This window comes from Salminus brasiliensis, chromosome 24 (assembly GCF_030463535.1).
Source record: "Salminus brasiliensis chromosome 24, fSalBra1.hap2, whole genome shotgun sequence".
NCBI lineage: Eukaryota > Metazoa > Chordata > Actinopteri > Characiformes > Bryconidae > Salminus > Salminus brasiliensis.
This window is the reverse complement of record NC_132901.1, coordinates 1,597,743-1,611,414: the sequence shown is the minus strand read 5'-3', so window position 1 is coordinate 1,611,414 and position 13,672 is coordinate 1,597,743. Positions and strand designations below refer to the sequence as shown.

Genomic DNA, 13,672 nt, shown 5'->3' with positions numbered 1-13,672 from the left:
GGAAGCAATGCCTGAGCAAGTGTCCCAATACTTTTGTCCATATAGTGGTCAGTATCTATTTCATTTTTTTAGGCCAAGCATAGACTTCGCTAGCTTCAGCTGTTTAAGCGTTGGGAACTACTGTATTTCTGCAGATCTTTCAGGACCACCTTCATGACACTACATGCTACTACGTCCCAAAGGTGTTTCAGATTCAGATCTCGGTCACCAAGTTGGTCATCATGCTCTTGGCGCCAAATTCTGACCCAGGCTACGCTTCTCCAGTGTTGGCGAGCCTGTGCTGAGCCACTGCAGCCTCAGCTTTCTGTCCTTGGCTGACAGACGTGGAAGACGACGTGGTCGTCTGCTGCTGTAGCCAATCCTCCTCAAAGCTCCGAGATGCTTCTCTGCTCTCCACAATTGTACAGAGTGGTGATCTGAGTTACTGTAGCCTATCCTCTATTACTGACCTCTCTCGTCAACGAGGTTAGGCGTAGCTCGAAGACACAACCAACGTGAACTAAGCCCAACCTAAACATTAAGCCTGAGGGTGAGATCTTTCATTTGCATACAGAATACACATCATTTCAGATGAAAGGTCACTATAAATGTAGGTGTTTTGAGGGAAAACCTGAGACTCGCCTGCTACAGTTACTCATTAGGTTGAACGGGACGCACATTTGTGGTCGTAGCATCGCAAGTTAATTAACATAATGTGCTCCAGAACCCTTTATTTCCGAAGCTCTTTTCTGAAGCTAAAACCGGGCCAAGACGTAGCGGGTTCCAAGCTTCAGCGCTGGCTAGACTGCTGACACTCTTAGAATAACAGTGAAAACAGCCACTCTTCATTCAGCAATCCGAGATGGCAGTGATGTTGGTTACCATGGCAAGGCTATATACACACACCGAGCAGTAGAATACGTGAAAAAGGCCAAAACAAAAAGAAGTCATTTGGGCTTTAGATCAGTTTAAACAACATTCCTCAGTCGGAGAGGAAAAACATCAGTCCGTGAAGTGTGTGTGTGAAGCTAATGCTCCAAAAAACTCTACTGGTCCCTTTTATCTCCTCCTCGGAGCCTCTTGTTTACATGGTCCTACACCATCTGCTCATGGGAGATGTCATCCATCCATGAAATACTGGAGATCTGAAGCCACTTTGGATCCTCTCTCTGATGCACACCACACATCAGCCTTCTCCGCACCCTGGACTCACTGTGACTCCTCAGGCAAGCACTTATCTCCTCTATAGGATCTACACCAGGATCAACTCAACGTCTAAACGAGAGCACGGTCTTCAAATCCTACTTCAAGCTGCACCCATTGCTGACAAAGACGTGCAAATGTGCACTCGTACAGCTCGTCTAGTCCCTGTACCTCTGGGGATGGAATACGGCTCTCTGGAGACGACCACCATCATGGAACCTGCTGTATTCATGCATGTCTAATGGCTAACATCAGGCGTGGGCTAGTAGAGGGGTATAAAGCCCCCCAGCTTTGAGCTGTGGAGCAGTGGAAGAACTGTGTTGTCTGGAATGATGGTGGCGGCGCTCCATCCAGTACCATCCAGGAACACAATACAGACAGTCCTGCATTCCAGATTGACCACTGTAGGGTTCAAATCTGTGGGACATGTTTCATGGGCATCCCACTTTGAATGAACTTGGGGAAGCCAGTGGTTTCTCATGACCAGACCCTCATCCACGTCCTAAAATCCCCATAAATCCTGACCAGCACCCTGTCTTGACATCCATCACCCAATCTCAATACCCACCCACTTTCGGGTTCAAGAGCAATCTTCTAACCCCTCTTCTAACTCAACAATCATCTCCTCAGCTCCTTATCCAATTCTCATTTCCTGATGTACCCGATCTACATCGCAAATCTGACCTCCATCACACAGCTGATCCTCAACCCTGGCTGGTGCTAGATGTTAATCACTTGATCGAGATTACATTTTCTATTTTGAAGAAGCTTGAGCTTCACCTCCAAGCCCCTTTCTTCTTACCAGCTGAGCTGACTTCTCAGTGTCTCCCTTCCGTCCCTTCTTCTCGTTCTTCTTCCGGAAGATTTCCTGCAGCTGAAGAAGGAAAAGACATGGGCTGAGCTGATTGCCCAGGTTGAACACTGACTTTGATGGGCCAAGCTCTAGGTTGACTAACCTGGCTCTGGGTCTGCTACCTTACTGGAGCCAATTGAGCCACTCACTCACTAGGACTCCCCCTATCACTTCCCTGCTGCCGTCACTAGGAGGGTGAGGACAAGCATATGCCTCCTCCGATACATGTGAAGTCAACCCCAGCCTCTTTTCAGTCTTGGCAGCCAGCATGCTCTAAGGAAAGCGCCGGGACCCTGGAAGCTCTGGTACAATCTACCCAACCAGAGAGAGCATGGCCAATTGTGCTCTCTCCGGCTCTGGCTGCTGATGGCAATCCTTGTGCCAGCAGATCTGTTCTTAGGACCCTGTGATGGACTGGCCCCCTGTCCAAGGGGGGTTGCTGAGAAGAAAACTGGGGAAAATCTCCCCAGTTGAACCTAGTAGGGTCAGGTCTGAAATTTCCAGGGTTGAGGTCAACTCTGGCACAAACCATCACTCAGGATGATGCTAGTCAAATTTGCTGGAGTTCCACACGCTTACTGTGGTCCTGTTCCTTTCTGTTGGTTAGGGGAGTATTTGGTACTCTGAGCTCGATGCTCATCCTAAGAGAAGAGTTTTGATTATTAAAAGCCTAGTAGATCCTCAAAGTTTCAACATCAGCACTGCGATTTGAATAAGAGCCGTCATGCCATCTCTACTTCTGGGGCGCTATCAAGTCTAGACACGGTGCGCTAATTCTTCTGAGGGCCAGTGCTGATAGACTTGATATGATGCGGTCATCATAAACAGGGGATGAGTCACATTCAGAATGAGAGGCTGAAAGATGTGAATTCTCTCACCACCAGAAACTCTCGCTTGTCCACCATCTGGTTGCCGTCTGCATCGAACATGTTGAAAGCGATCTTAAAGCCGGCATGAGGCTCTGAAGAGGAAAGACAAGCGTGGCGTCAGTTTGGCTTCCGCAAGGTGATTACGTACCTTGTTATGATGTTGCTTGGCTGACACTTTGACCCAAGATGACTGTGCTAGTGGTAGACAAGCATCCAACGGTGCGCTTGAAATGGTTATTTATTATTTCTCTCGTAAAACAAAATACATGACATCACCGATGATCTGGGTCCAATGGCACCTGTCAAGGGGTGGATATTCAGAATTTGGCAGCGAGTGAACAGTCAGTTCTTGAAGGTGATGAAGGTGTTGAAGCAGGAAAAATGGGCATCAGAATCTGAGACACCTGGATAAACGACTGGGTCAGAACATCTCCAAAACATCAGGCAAGGCTTTTGGGAGGTGTTCCCGGCATGCACTGGTCAGTACCTACCAAAAAGGGTCATGGGCACCCAATTTTCAATGATGCTCATGAAGGTCCCACCCACTTCACAACTTACTTGTACTTAAAGGATCCGATGCTAACGTTAGTTAGTCTTTCTACCGCGATGGCCCCGCCCTCTCCTGCCTCCTCCCTTGTCTTCTACCTAGTCCCATCTTAACATTATTGTTTCCACCTGTGTTTGTTACCTGTTATAAACACATGATGCTATACACTATTTGGACAAAAGTATTGGGACACACATCTTAATTACTAAACTCTAGCCCCTAGCCCTGCAGTCTGTCTTTCCTCCACACATCAGTGAAAGAACGGGAGGTTCTGAAGAGCTCACTGAACTCCAGCGTGGTTCTGTATGTAATAGGAGACACCGCTGCACCAACAACAACAAGTCAGCTGGTGAAATTTAGACCTTCCCTCCTAGATCTTCCTCCATCAGCAGTGAGTGGTGTTATTATTGAACAGTGGAAGAGTTTAGGAGGAACAGCTCACAGAGAGCAGCTCAGTGTCCACCGAGTGTCCGTCAGACCACGTAAAGTTACAGAGCGGGGTCAGGGCCGAGTGCAAAGGGGCACCAGCTCCATTTTAATGCCTATGGGTTTATAGAATGGGACGTCATAATAAAAAAAGAGCGCCTGTAGATGGAATGAGTAGGTGTCCCAATACTTTTGTCCATGTAGTGTAGTAGTAAATGCCTATTTGAATGACAAATGAATGGCCAACAGCATAGATCTTTTAACACTATCCATACCGAAAGGTGTTACTAGATATTCTTAGTAGCCTCAATGTGCTCGTCGGATCCTGATCTTGATATCTTACGTAATTTTTTTGTGTCATTTATTTATTATGACGTCATGTTTTTCAGAAATGAGCATAAAGCTAAAGCCCAAATTGAAATATTCAAATGGACCCCTTCTCTCGAGAGCATGGCCGCATGCGTCTACACGCGCTGCTCCGACCGCAGAGCCGAGTCCGTTGGGTCTCGGTGCCCCGAGCTTCTCCCGCACTGCACTTCTCCTTTCATCACATTCTCCAGGTGTGTTTTTGAACTTGTCGAGGGCCGCATGTCTCCATGGTGTTCTGTTGCCGTGGGAACGGCGGATCGGGGCGCGCGCAGGTAGGGCCGCCGTGTTCTAGCTGTGCTGCTGATTGAAGTCCTTCAGCGCAGCGGGAGAGGGTGACGACACGGGGCTCTAAAGCCCAGCCTCAGATCAGCCAGCTAACTCCCAAAGAATGCACAGCAACAAAACCCAGCCATCCGGCCGCAGCAGGAGGAAGGAAGACGCGCGGCGGTGTTTAGAAGGTATTCGCTGGAGTTTAAGAACCTCGTCCCAAAAATCGGTGTTTTGATGCTGCAAAGCTTTCGAGTGCTGTAGGAGCGAGAAGTGAGGTTCACTGAAAACAGCCAAGGCTTCTCACTTTTGATTTTTGTATTATTTGATTATTTATTATAATAAAATTATTTATTAATAATATTATTTTTATTATATTATTATATATTGTTTTTATTCTAGAGAAAGTGTCATAAAACTGGCACACAATGTGATTGAACGTTTGCTTGAACTTTTTTTTTTAAAGAAATTAAATTGATAATCTTTTTAAAAGAAATTATATAATGATATTAAGAGAATTATTATATAATAATAATATAATTATAATAAAATTGATATTTAATATAATAATTTTTTTTTAATCCAATTTTTTTGTTCATAAACTGTAAATGCTTATAGTAAATAATGTAGTGAAAATAAAAAACACATAAAAAATCATTATTGACAGACATAAACAGTCTGGACAACTTAGCTTAAACAATAATATAGATAATTGCTTTTTTAGAGAAATATTTTTAATAAGAGAAAATAATTATTTAGCTTTTTTTGGAAAAAAAAAGTAAATAATACAGATGAGATATTAGATATTAAATGTAGACAATCATTTTTATTTGCCTTTCAGAAAATAATTGTGTAAGTGTTTTAGGAAAATAAATGTATATAATTTTTAAAGAAATAATTTATGAAAAGAAACGAAATAATAAAGTTTTAAAACTTTTTGCAGATAATTTATTTTTATTGAAATTTGTTTAGAAAAAAAAATCATCCGTTTGCCTTATAAAAGAAATACTGTATATAATTTTTTTTTAATTAATAGCTTTTTTAAACAAATAAATGTAGCTAATTTAGCTTTCTTTAAGAAATACTGTAACAATTCTAATATCTAATCTACCTAATATTTGTACTGCAAATGTGTATTTAGGGAAAAACTATAACGTTGCCTTTATAAGGAAATAATGAGACTTTTTCATCATTTACCTCCTAGTTTAACTCTTCCTCATCCCATCTGCCAAAGAGCTTACTCTCTCTCTGGCTCTCGCTCTCTCCCCCAGAACCCACCACCCCCACCCCACCCCCACCCCGGATCGTCTGGGTGGGCCTAGTCTGCAAACCTGGACAGCGATAAGGCCGGGCTTTGGGCATGATTTAAAAATAGGAAATGGGGCCTGATGGGATTGAGAAAGAGGGGGGAAAATGAGGGGCGAGAGAGACAGAGACAAAGTGAGAGAGAATAAGAGAGAGAGAGAGAGAGAGAGAGAGAGAGAGAGAGAGAGGTTAATACTCACTTGTCAGGATGCAGAGCAGGAAGAGATACTCCGTGTAAGCGATGATTCCTGCAGGGGAAGATCAAAGGGTCACATTCATTCTGCTAATGTACAGTAACACACTAACAAACCCCCACCCGCCCCCACCCTACACCCCCACCCACAAATGGCTCGCTTGCCCGCTCTCCTCTCCTTCCCTCTCTCCGTCTTCTCTCCCGAGCGCCGTCTAAACTTGGAAGGCCGGATTAAAATGTTTACTGACGGGAGGCCCGAGGGTGGGTGGGGGTGGGTGGTGTCCCAGGGGGCCCGCGGAGGGAGATGGAGTTGCGGCGGAACTTTTGCTCCTCTCCTCGGCGGGACCACGAGTAATCCCTCCTTTCATGACGATAAGATCTAAAAAGGTGCCTCTGCAGTCCGAGCCGGGCCCGGCGACTGGCCACCGTTTGGCCCACACACCCCGAGGGTGGGGGGTGGGGGTGGTGGGTTGTGTGGGGGGGAGGGGTCAGGGTGGCACCTCCAACCCTCCAACTGCCACCCTCAATACTGCACTCAATACCATAAGATGCCATAGACACCCTCACATGTGTACACCGTTTGGTCCAACGATATGTCCAAAAGTTTGCGGACAGCCCTTTAAATGGATGCATTTAGCAGCATGTGGATAAGCACGGAGAACCTATAAGCACCATGCTGCCTAATGCCAGGCTTGAGCTAGAGCTGGAGTGATGGTGGTGGAGCTCCATCCAGAACTTTTGGGATGAGCCGAGTTGGGGAGTTGAGGGTGATGAGGCGGGGTGGTGATCATCAGCATCCAACATCCTGACCTCACTAACGAAGCTCTTGCAGTTGAACGCAATCAATCAAATCCTCACAGCAATGCTCTGCTCCAGAATCTAGCAGACAACCAGTTACTCCAACAATAGAAGGAGCCTCTCTTTTTAACCCCTCGATTTCAGAAGGAACAGTCAAAGGAAAGCAGGCGTCCCAATACTTTTGTCCATTCAAGCAGCAGAGCTTCATCAAATTTGCGCTTGAGACTAAAGGATGTGGGAGACGTCCGAGGGAGTGGAGGAGGGTCCGAGGGGGACACACTGTGTGTGTGTGTGTGTGTGTGTGTGTGTGTGTGGTCAGAAACAGCAGCAGTGCTCCAGATAGTTCTGGGTGAGCGAGCCGAGTGTTTCGGAAGAGCTGCTTTACGCCTGCAGGAGAACAACCTGACACCTTCAGTGAGCATTCACAAACACACACACACACACACACACACACACACCACACACACACACACACACACACACAAAAGCCCATTCAGAGTGCTCAGTTCCTAATCATGCGGAAGATCTACACGACTAACACAGCTAACAAACAATGAACTGCAAACAGATGGAAGGAGCCAAAAGGGGGCGTGGCTTCAGGAGTATGAGTATGAACCAATTGCATCAATCCTGAGCATCACTGGATAATCAATAATCAATGATCAATCCAGCGTGTGCAATGTTACACAGCTCTATCATGGCAGCACAGCGGCAAAAATAAAGGATCGCCAGCGCTGTTCCAGCTAAAGAATGCTAATGATTAGCGGTGTGGCGGTACACACTACGGTTCGGACCTCACGGTTCGGTACTGTGAGTGTTTGGGGGCAGGGCGGGGCGGGGGGGGGCACAAAAAAAACAGGTTTCTTTGTATATCTTTTTTTATGTTAGCATAGCATGTTGCTAACAGCTAACAGATTAAGGCAGGGTTCCCAAACGTTGTCATGACAAGACCCAGCCGGCATCCACCTTCACAGGACTGGTAAGATTGGTAGCCACTCCAAGGTCACCAAATGTTTGTGGACACGCCCACCTACTTTATGTTATTGGCAATAGAATGTTCTGGAACAGAAGAACATGGCATCTACTGGCACCATGCCTACCGCCAACCCCCCCGGTCTGCAGTGTTCTCTGTACTGATGGTGCTGCCCCATCCAATACTTCTGGATGGGATGAGTTGGGAATCAATCATCCAACACCCTGACCTCAGTAATGCAATCAACTCCTCACAGCAATGCTCTGCTCCAAAGCCTTTTTCTTCTCTGATCAGTAGAGACAGTTCCTCCAACGAAGGCCGGATCAACTCCTCTTCATTTACTTTTTTGAAACCCTTGATTTCAGAAGAAAGAGCAGGTGTCCCAATACTTTTGTCAAATTATGGCCGAATCATACTGGCGAGTAAGTTGACTTCAGCTCATGCTAAACTCATCCAACGATGGTTCTCTACGAGGAAGGGTTCTAGCAGATTCTGCCACCGCCCGACTGTAGGCTCCGCTTGGTCTCCGCCGGGGACATTAGCGAATGCCTGGGAGGAACGTCCAGCTGAGAAGATTGTGCTTTCTGAGGCACTTGTTAGTGTTTATAGAGCGCTTATATTCCCAGTAAATCACTGGTTTTTCACGGGGCCCGAGGGCCCGAGGGCCACTGCGCCTCGCATTCCACTCATTCCGCGATTCCACGGCGGTTCCAACCTCTTTGTTTTTCATAACCGGGCCGTCCGTCAATTTTAAGGTCTGTTTAAAATGATGCTTCATCTGAATGACCCTCCAGGTTCTCAAATAAAGGAAAGGCCTCGCATGCTTTGGCGAGAGCATTCCAGGCATCTGCACGCAACTCGCACGCATCCAAAAGTATCCGGACACCCTTCTAATTAACGCATTCAGCTGCTTGGAGTTCGTCCATTCCTGAATCCGGAGCAGCCTAAGGTCCCCATGGACTGTGGAGCTTTGATCTGCATGACGGAGCTCCATCCAATCCGGAATGCCGTCTGTGATCCGGAGGCTGGAATTCCGAGTTGATAGTTGGCCACTGTCTGGAATGACCAAATAGCACTGAAAGGAGGACACTGAGGACACATGGGAGTCCACTGTGGTAAGGACGTTGTGATTAGGTGTAGGTGGATGTAGGACCATAAGAATGTGTGGGTATGTGTGTGTGAGGGTGGGAGGGGCTTAAATATCTTTTTTTTTTTTAAGTGTGTAGGACGTCAATTAGATCAATTAGTTCAATCTGATCCAATTTGGACACTTCCTAAATAGAAATGCTCCAAAATGACCAGAATAAAATCTTTACGTTCCACTGAAAGTTCGATTTCAATCAGCGGCCTAAAAAAACGGGTTACCGTGGAGAGAAGGTGGGATGAAAATGTTCGTACTCCCAGTACGAGGCACAGGAAACCGTGGTAAACAGGGGTAAACTGAGATGTTGGTGCTGTACAAGCGATCGCTCATGTCTGTGGACGGTGGACTGGAGGGAAGCCAGTGTTTTAGGGTGCTCCTATGTCTGTGCTACCGCCTGGCCCTCTCCTTTTACTCAGTCAGATCTGCTGGAGTTTCTAAATCCAAACACAGCCAATTCCATCTCTTTAGCTTCTTTCTCAGTTAATGACGGCCCACTTGTCTGGGCCTGGTACCTGCCTTGGACCAGCTGCCTATCCTTCTGCCTTGGACCAGCTGCCTATCCTCCTGCCTTGGACCAGCTGCCTATCCTCCTGCTTTGGACCAGCTGCCTATCCTCCTGCCTTGGATCCAGCTACTGCTCCTGCCTCGGACTAGTTGCCCATCCTCCAGCTACTGCTCCTGCCTCGGACTAGTTGCCCATCCTCCAGCTACTGCTCCTGCCTCGGACTAGTTGCCCATCCTCCAGCTACTGCTCCTGCCTTGGACCAGCTGCCTATCCTCCAGCTACTGCTCCTGCCTTGGACCAGCTGCCTATCCTCCAGCTACTGCTCCTGCCTTGGACCTGCCTTGGACCTGCCTTGGACTAGCTGCCTATCCTCCTGCTACTGCTCCTGCCTTGGACCTGCCTCGGACCAGCTGCCCATCCTCCAGCTACTGCTCCTGCCTCGGACCAGCTGCCTGTTAAGGTGCCTTTTTACCAGTTAATAGTCATTTCTAAGAAGTTCTGACCAGAGGAGGATGGGTCCGCCTTACGAGTCTTGGTTCCTCCCAAGGTTTCCTGCCACCGTCGCCTCCGTCTTGCTAAATTTGCACAGATTTGATGTGAATTAATTAACGTCTAGCCACCCCACACAGCGCAGGAAGGGGTTAAACTTTCCCTGCTTCCTCCAGAACCACCCCAGCGTTCGGCTTCCCCTGGAAACCACTCTCAAGAGGCCCTCGCGCGATCTGTGGCCCTCGCTCCAATTAGCATCAAACCTCTCCATCATTTACTACGGCCCGCTAATCAGACGCTGCGCTAGGTCCGCGTACGCGGAGATCCTCGCGCGAGGCCGCGGCTCAACATCCGTCAAGCTAACGAGATAACGGGCCGCCGCTGCCCAATCGCGGCGCCGCTTTTAAAGGGGTAATTGTTATGAGGCAGAGACGAGTCGGGGAAGAGCAGAATCCAGGCGGTTTATTTTTAGCCGCCCCGCTGCGGTTACAGCCGGCGCAGAGCTAGCGTATAATTATCACCGCGGGGAATTAGCTGGCTGGGTCGCCACGGGCTGTTACAAACTCCGCGCGAGCAAATGCTTTAATTGCAGCTCTCTTCTCAATGCTCTTACTTAGAGTCGCACTTTCACTCACTCACTTATTTACTTATTTATTTATTTCATCTTTCAGAAGACAGAAGTATTGGGACACCTGCTCATTCACTGCCTCTTCTGAAATCAAGGCTATTCAGAGACGGCTTCACACCCCACTAGCCCACGCCTGGTCTGGAATTAGGCGTTAGGTATGATGCCAACAGCTTCATGTTGATCAGCCCCAGTGAGATGGTCCTATTCTATTGGCAGTGCTTTTCTCCACTGGGTCTAAACAAGCTATGTGTGTGTGTGTGTGTGTATTTGCACACTCTGTATCAGCAGCTTAAAGTGGCCGAATGCATCCGTTAGAAGGGGCGTCCGCAAACTTTTAAAAGATAATAGGCGTCCACAAACTTTTAAAAGATAATAGGCGTCCGCAAACTTTTCACCAGATAAACAGAGAAAGACTGAGACGGCGAAGCGGCTTCCTACGCCAGCGGACACCGGTGGCCGCAGGCTTGCGTCCAGCCACAAGTCAAATGTAAGCAAATTTAGCAGGAAGTGCTTTCGCAGCTCCTGTTGCTGGGTAAGGGGAGGCGTTTCCATGCCACGAATTGGGAAATTAGCTTCAGCTTGAGGAGTCGTTTGTCAGTGTCGCTAGCTAGCCGGGCGGGCTGTCGTCCTGCGTACTGCTTCTGCCGCAGCGCTGGCAGGTCAAGCAGGTCAGCAAGTCCCCTAGGGTAATAGCCAGGTCACAGAAGCTAGCAGCGTAGGCCCATTTATGCTCTACCCATTTATATATAAATACAGAGACTAGCCATAACATTAACACCACCTCCCTGTTTCTATACTCACTGTCCATTCTATCAGCTCCAGTCTCTGACCTTCCTTCATCTACAAGCTGGACCAGTGAGTGGACGGACACGCTGTTTAAACACTCCAGCAGCACTGCTGCCGCGTCCAATCCACTCAACTACCGACACACTCGCCACCACCAGGTCAGTCGGGGTCACTGCAGCGCTGAGAGCGACCCTCCTCTCAAATACCACAGTCTGCTCTGCGGTGGTCAGGCCTGCGGGGTCCTGACCATCGAAGCACAAGCAGGGTGAAAGGAGTCGTGGAGTCGTGGAAGCGTGGAGCTACACGGTGCTCCTGTATGGTCAGCGGAGATGACGGAATGGGCGGAAACACAGAGGTGGTGTTAATGTTATGGCTGGTCCGCAGTGACCACTGCCTCCTCAAAGTCCAGACTCGCAACTCACCTCGCTCCCGAAGGTTACGGAACAGCTTGGACGTCCCTTTCCACACGGGGGGAGTGTCCGCCAGGATCTTCTCCAGCTCCTGTCCCGAACGGAGATGAGACACACAGCAAGTACAGGTCAGCCTAGTTAAAGTGGAACTCCACTGACCGTCCACAGCTTCTGCATAAATTGGGGTCGAGATGTCAACAAAGCCAGTCAGACTGGATTCGCTGGGAAACGCTCCGTTCCAGAGAAACCTCACCCGGTCAGAACCGGTCACAGTGGAGGTGAATGGAACCAGACGTCGGAATCTCTAAAAGCTCCCTCAGGGAACGTCAGTACGCCAAATAAAGGCCATGAATGCAGTGCCTGATGCCTGAGATGCTGTTCCACCAGAGTTCTGAGGACCTAAGAAGCCCAAAATTCATTCGTGGTGGAGGGATACATGCGTGTGCAGGGCGTTATGCGGCAAAAGTATTTTTTGAGGGTTGGTTGCCACTACTTGACTAAATGTGGGGTCACTTTTAGGTGAGGGCAAATTAGGTGGATGTGTGGTGTGGATTTGTGTGGTAGTCATGGCGACGTCTGGACCCATTCACCAGCTTGGTAAGGAGATCTGCAATGAACCCGTTTCCACCAAACATGTGTAGGTTCCTAACATACCTGTTTAGTGAGGGACCTCCAGGGCTTCTTATCTGGTAAGGAGAAGAAAGAGAGAGAGAGAGAGAGAGAGAGAGAGACATCACAAACCAACGGAGGAACCTCCAACTGTCTGCCCACTCTGGCTGCCCAGCCAACATGCTCATATGGGCCTGGCATGGGTGGAATGTGGGCTAGGTGGGTTCTAGGAGGGTTCTAGGTGGGTTTCAGGCGGGCATGGGCTCTCTAAAACCCAGGCGGGCTTCCCAAATGAACACACCCTAATCTCACACGGGTCCCATCTAGGCCGCCCATGTGCAGTGTACAAGCCAGATGGGGCCCACGTTTAACCCCTCCTGGTCCCGTCACTGACCCTGGTGGGACCCCAGTGGGCATCCATATGTGGGGCCATCATTAAACCCATGGACAAAGCTTGCTGGCCCCCTAGTTGCAGTTGCCTAGTGCAGTCCTGAAAATGACGGTGTTACGACATACGGACAAAAGTATTGGGACGCCTGCTCATGCAGAGCTTATTACGAAACTAAGGGTATTTAAAAGGGTTAATTCTGCTTTTGTTATTTTATTTATTTTTATTTCTACAAAATTTTGGAGCTGGATTGAATTGCTGTGAGCATTTGATTGCAGTCAGCGACAATAGAGTTAGAGAGGTCAGGACGATGGATGGAGCACGGCATGGTGCCAATAGGTGCATCAGTGTTTATCTGCTCCAGATGGTCCTATTCTATTGGCAGTACTTCTCTACAGGGACTAGACTAAGCTGTGTGTGTGTGTGTGTGCATTTGCACATCTGTGTCAGCAACGGGTGCATTCTAAACTAGCGGAATGCATTCATTAGAAGGGGTGTCCACAAACATTTGGACATGTAGAGCTTCAAATGGAAGCTGAGGGCGAGCATGCGCGAGCTGAGGGGTGGGTGGGTTCACTCACTCCGTGGTTGGCTGGTGGTGACCGACTCGATGAAGTTCTGGGGGGTCATGTACAGCTGACCCTCGTACTCCACAGAGCTGAAGAGGCGGAAACGGTACTCGTGAGACGACATGGAGACATCCATCTCCTCGAAGGCGAACGGCCGAGCCTGGTCCAACGAGACAAGCCGCAGAAAGAAAGGGTTAAATACGGTCAGGTGATTTCAGGTGATTCTGATCCAGTATGAATCTGCAGTGCGTAGTTTTTCACAGTCTGACAGGAATAACTGCAGAGTGAGTTTAATCCAGTATGAATCTGTAGTTCAATCTGAGGACAATTCGTAATCAGGTTTAATCAGGTCATTTTAAATG

At 48.2% G+C, this 13,672-nt stretch overlaps 1 protein-coding gene across 2 annotated transcripts in view; it reads right to left on the bottom strand.

Moving 5' to 3' along the window:
• Nucleotides 1-13,672, bottom strand: part of micu3a (mitochondrial calcium uptake family, member 3a) — a 37,325-nt gene that overhangs the window by 21,121 nt on the left and 2,532 nt on the right. For both annotated transcript variants that reach the window (XM_072669767.1, XM_072669768.1), the window contains exons 2-7: nucleotides 13,323-13,470; nucleotides 12,399-12,430; nucleotides 11,757-11,835; nucleotides 6,019-6,066; nucleotides 2,914-2,996; nucleotides 1,985-2,056 (exon numbers count right to left, since the gene is read on the bottom strand). In XM_072669767.1, coding sequence (XP_072525868.1) covers nucleotides 1,985-2,056; nucleotides 2,914-2,996; nucleotides 6,019-6,066; nucleotides 11,757-11,835; nucleotides 12,399-12,430; nucleotides 13,323-13,470 — 462 coding nt within the window. The remainder of the gene's footprint in view (nucleotides 1-1,984; nucleotides 2,057-2,913; nucleotides 2,997-6,018; nucleotides 6,067-11,756; nucleotides 11,836-12,398; nucleotides 12,431-13,322; nucleotides 13,471-13,672) is intronic.